Source organism: Oncorhynchus kisutch, linkage group LG25 (assembly GCF_002021735.2).
Source record: "Oncorhynchus kisutch isolate 150728-3 linkage group LG25, Okis_V2, whole genome shotgun sequence".
NCBI lineage: Eukaryota > Metazoa > Chordata > Actinopteri > Salmoniformes > Salmonidae > Oncorhynchus > Oncorhynchus kisutch.
Genome location: NC_034198.2, coordinates 35814089 through 35818494, shown reverse-complemented (window position 1 = coordinate 35818494; position 4406 = coordinate 35814089). Strand labels below are relative to the sequence as shown.

The window sequence follows — 4406 nt, the reverse complement described above, 5'->3', positions numbered from 1 at the left end:
GTATAGTATAATATAGTATTGATATAGTATAATATAGTGTTGATATAGTATAATATAGTATTGATATAGTATAATATAGTATTGATATAGTATAATATAGTATTGGTATAGTATAATATAGTATTAGTATAGTATAATATAGTATTGGTATAGTATAATATAGTATTGGTATAGTATAATATAGTATTGGTATAGTATAATATAGTATTGGTATAGTATAACCACATACTATGGCGTATGCTCTTCTACTTTAGTTTCACAGTCCTTGTTTGATTACTTTGGTTCGTGACTCCAAAAGGTTCACACATAAGCTTTGCTGCTGCTTCAGAAAACTGTTGAAATGAAGAAGAAGAAGAAGAAGAACATCTGGAGAAAGCAGGAAAACTTCAGTTACACTTGTTAGAAATAATCAAAAGGTGTGTCTGGGCTTTGCACCCCTCTCAAAGCAGGCGTACTCTTAAGCACACGGGCATATAGAAAAACAAGTCCCTGGCAAGCAACTGGTGTCTCTACAGACAGAAAATGTAATTCATCTCGCTCCCCTTTCCTGAAACAACGTGTACAGTCAAATATAACGTATATTGAATTAGTAAAAGGCTCCAGTAGTAGCTTTCATCAAGAGGTAGTGTAATGAAATGAAGCAGTGTTGCCCAGACCAGGTCCTGCTCATGTTGTTATGAGCAGTGCTCCTGGCTTGCCTGTGGACTCACATTGGCTTGCTTCCATTCCACACTTTCTATTTCACACGCAGTAAAACAGTACCTGTATTTGAACTGTGAATAAAAGCCATTCTGATTGAATGAAAGATTGGTGTGCTGAACTTAACTTAATGGTATTTGTGCCCAAAAAAATATCCATAGCAGTATAAAGACAGATTATAAAAGAGAAAAGTCCACATTCACAGAAGCTATAGTCTCTTCAATTGGTAGCAGCAGCCGAGGTCACGGGTTTGAAAAAGACGTGTCAGTGAGTGGTGTGGGTTTTCCCCATTCTCATCACACAAGGGAAGTTTTCTGATAGAATTCACACTTATTGAAAGTAGTTCATTCATTTTGTAGCAGGAGCAGCAGCAGGTCACAAGCAGCAGGTTTGAAAAAAGACTACTGTCTTTCAGTGTGTGTAACTGCCTCATCTTTCTCAAACCGGTGTCCAGGTGTCCACACTCAATGGGACTGAGTGGTACAATACACAAACAACAACAAAGCATCCTACTCTTTGGCTATTATAGTGTAGAATACCTCTGTCTGCCAACGTGTCTGGACCTTTCTGGCACATGAGGTGGTGACTTTGCCATATAACTGCAGGATTGTTGGTTCAAGGCCTTTGGAGATGAAGTTAGACTTGCCATCTGGGGTTTGAGGAGAGCAACCAGGAAAAGGGCTGAGGAGAATAGGGAAAATGAATCACCAGTGTACCCACAGAGCACCTACTAAGCGGAATAAAGGAAGAAGGGAAGGAGCCCAATTGGGAAGAGGACCAAGAGGGAAGAGGCCCAAGAGGGAAGAGGCCCAAGAGGGAAGAGGACCAAGAGGGAAGAGGCCCAAGAGGGAAGAGGCCCAAGAAGGAAGAAGTCCAAGAGGGAAGAGGTCCAAGAGGGAAGAGGCATAAGAGGGAAGGGGCCCAAGAGGGAAGAGGCCCAAGAGGGAAGAGGCCCAAGAGGGAAGAGGCCCAAGAGGGAAGAGGCCCAAGAGGGAAGGGGCCCAAGAGGGAAGAGGGAAGAAGACCAAGAGGGAAGAGGCCCAAGAGGGAAGAGGACCAAGAGGGAAGGGGACCAAGAGGGAAGAGGACCAAGATGTGCCAATATCTGTAGCTACAGGACAGATGTTGAGAGCAGAAAGGTTCCATGTTAGACATGTATATGTGTGGTCAGCAGCTGAATAATCAAAGACAGTACACTAAAACTTTCCCTAAACTTTTCCCACAACCACAGTCTGCATAGTCTGTAAGGCCCATTTCTTATTTTTTATATAGTCCAAAAAAATATAGTCTAAAAAAAATTGGGCCAAATGTACTGCAATTTGAGGACAAAGGAAATGTAAACCAACAAAAATTGTAACAAAACAAAAAGTCCTTCCGAAGTGTCATCTGTGTGGGTTATTTGAACTGTGGCTACATGAAACATAAAGCATAAATAGGTTGGCAGTTACTCTTATTTTACATTATTTACCCACCAACTTTCCCTTTATCCAGTTTCCACAAGCTCAATTTATACATTTGGGCTAATTTTGCCACATCAGAGGTCAATAAAACCACGTATTTATTTGTTCTTCCCAAAACAATGGAAAATAGCTGTTAAGTCCTTCAATAATAGTATTTTAATGGTTCGCAATGCGAAGTGCTCTTCTTCAATATAAATATAAAGATACATCACATTCAAGATATGTTCAACAAATACAGTAGATGCTGGTTATATTGTAATAATAATACTGACCTTTCTACAAAGTGTGTCATCATAAAATTAAATGGCGCCACACACACACAAAATATACATTCTTACACTTGGCAGTGCATATAAAAAACAATCATGATTTTTTTTTTTTTAAGAAATAATAATAACCAAAAAAATCATTTCAGTTTATTTCAGTTCGAGCAGGAGCATTTGCACTCAGATATAATGGGGTACTGAACTGGTATCCAAGCGCATTTCAGACCTCCTTTTCTCTGCAGGCACCTCCATCTTAAGATCGTAAAATGGGCCGATTTGGCAGGTTTGCAAAGCATCCCTTCAGGGACCGAACAAGAACGCTTAGTGTAGCAGCTCCCCACCTTCACGTAGCGCGGCCAGAATCTGTTCCCGAGGTCGTTCCATGTATAAACAACTGGACAGAAGGTGTAAGACCACAGCCACAGTTGCAGCCTTCTTCTGAGTTTTTTACTGGGCTTGTGCTTCTTGCCTTGCTGGATCTCAAACTCAATGGCTTTGATCTCTTTGGGCATCGCGACGGATGGCTTCTGACGCATCTCCGAGTCGCCCAGGTCCTCGTTGCCCGAGTACTTGTCCTCTGGCGGGGTGATGGACATGAATTGGGGGTCGAAGTGACTACCCAAGTTGGATCTTAGTTCGGTCTCGTTCAGGTCCCGTTCTTTCGGATCCAGGACAGGGTCTGGGTCCTCTTTGAGCTCCACTATAGGGAGAGTGTCGCTGGGGATGGGACGGAGGAGGTAGTAGTGTTGGCACATGCCCTCCTCTATCCTAAACCCGAGGGACAGAACCAGCATGGACATGGCCAGGAAACAGTACGAGTTATCCATATCTCTATCTGGTAACAATAGTTCCAAGTGATATAGAGAACAATATAACAAGTAGAATCCTTATACGGTAGAAACGATCATCCGTTTTCCCCCGGGGTGTCGGTGTAAGTGTGTGTGTGTGCGTGTGGAGTCCCGTGGCACCCCGTAGTCCAGCGCCCGTCGTCACGCACGCGCTCCAACCGGTGATCTGTTTCTCAAACTCCGCGAAAAAAATGCCTCAAAAAGTTTCAGCTGGCTGGAATTTAGTCACCATAGCAACCGGTGATTGCAGTCTGAGAGAGGAAAGTTGATGCCCTGAGCCAGTGGAGAGTTTCGCTGCGTAACTTTAGAGTCCATGACACGCGTCTGAATGAATAGAACGTAGCCCTTCACTGTTTTAACGAGGCAACAAAAAAAAACGCACATTCAAAGCACTTTCAACAAAAACGTTATACCAGACCCAGCGGTGTCACTAGCATGATTCGCCCTGGCTGCATTTCCACTGGGCTCTCTCGTGCGTAAAGTGCGTCAGGTCCTGGTTTCTCACTAGTCTTAGAGTTGGGTCCTGTTGGTTTCTGGGTGTCCGCATGTTGTCTAGGGCTAGATGATGCACTGGCCGTTGCCGGACACCAAACTGAGCCCCGCCTGGCTCAGACGATATATCCATGTGCGCGGTGATGTAATCCTCCCTCCCCACCACCAGTAAAACGCAGACATGAGTAAGCCTATAGACCATATCTCTCCAAATGTATCGTTACAAACTTAATTGATGCGTTTTCCTAATAAAAATAAATATGACTGATGCACCCAAACCAGGCACATTAGATTCTAGTGCAATAACACGTAATTGTCTTAGCTGTCTGATTCATCTCATACATTGAATACCAGCGGTGTCATAAATCAAGGAACAGTTCAAGTTCAACAGCTGAGGTGCCGAAAGCCGTCTCTTCTAGACAGACAAACTGCCAGAGATTTTTTTAAATAATGGCTGGTGCCATAGCAATGTTTATTTTATATCTCTCTCTCCAGTTAGATGCTCTCAACGTGTGTTTAGACTCATCCAGGACGGGGTGAGAGTGAGCAAAGTCCTCCTTTTCATTACCAATATTATATAACCTTTTCATTTGACATCGACGCCTTTATTGATTTTTTTTTTCTCATTTTTTTGTAGTCCC

At 42.9% G+C, this 4406-nt stretch overlaps 1 protein-coding gene across 1 annotated transcript; it reads right to left on the bottom strand.

Moving 5' to 3' along the window:
• Positions 1-2244: 2244 nt before the first annotated feature.
• Positions 2245-3860, bottom strand: LOC109869938 (noggin-3-like). The gene has a single exon (XM_020460260.2). The coding sequence runs from the start codon at positions 3250-3252 to the stop codon at positions 2581-2583; it is 672 nt and encodes a 223-aa protein (XP_020315849.1). The 5' UTR covers positions 3253-3860; the 3' UTR covers positions 2245-2580.
• Between the last annotated feature and the right edge of the window lie 546 nt (positions 3861-4406).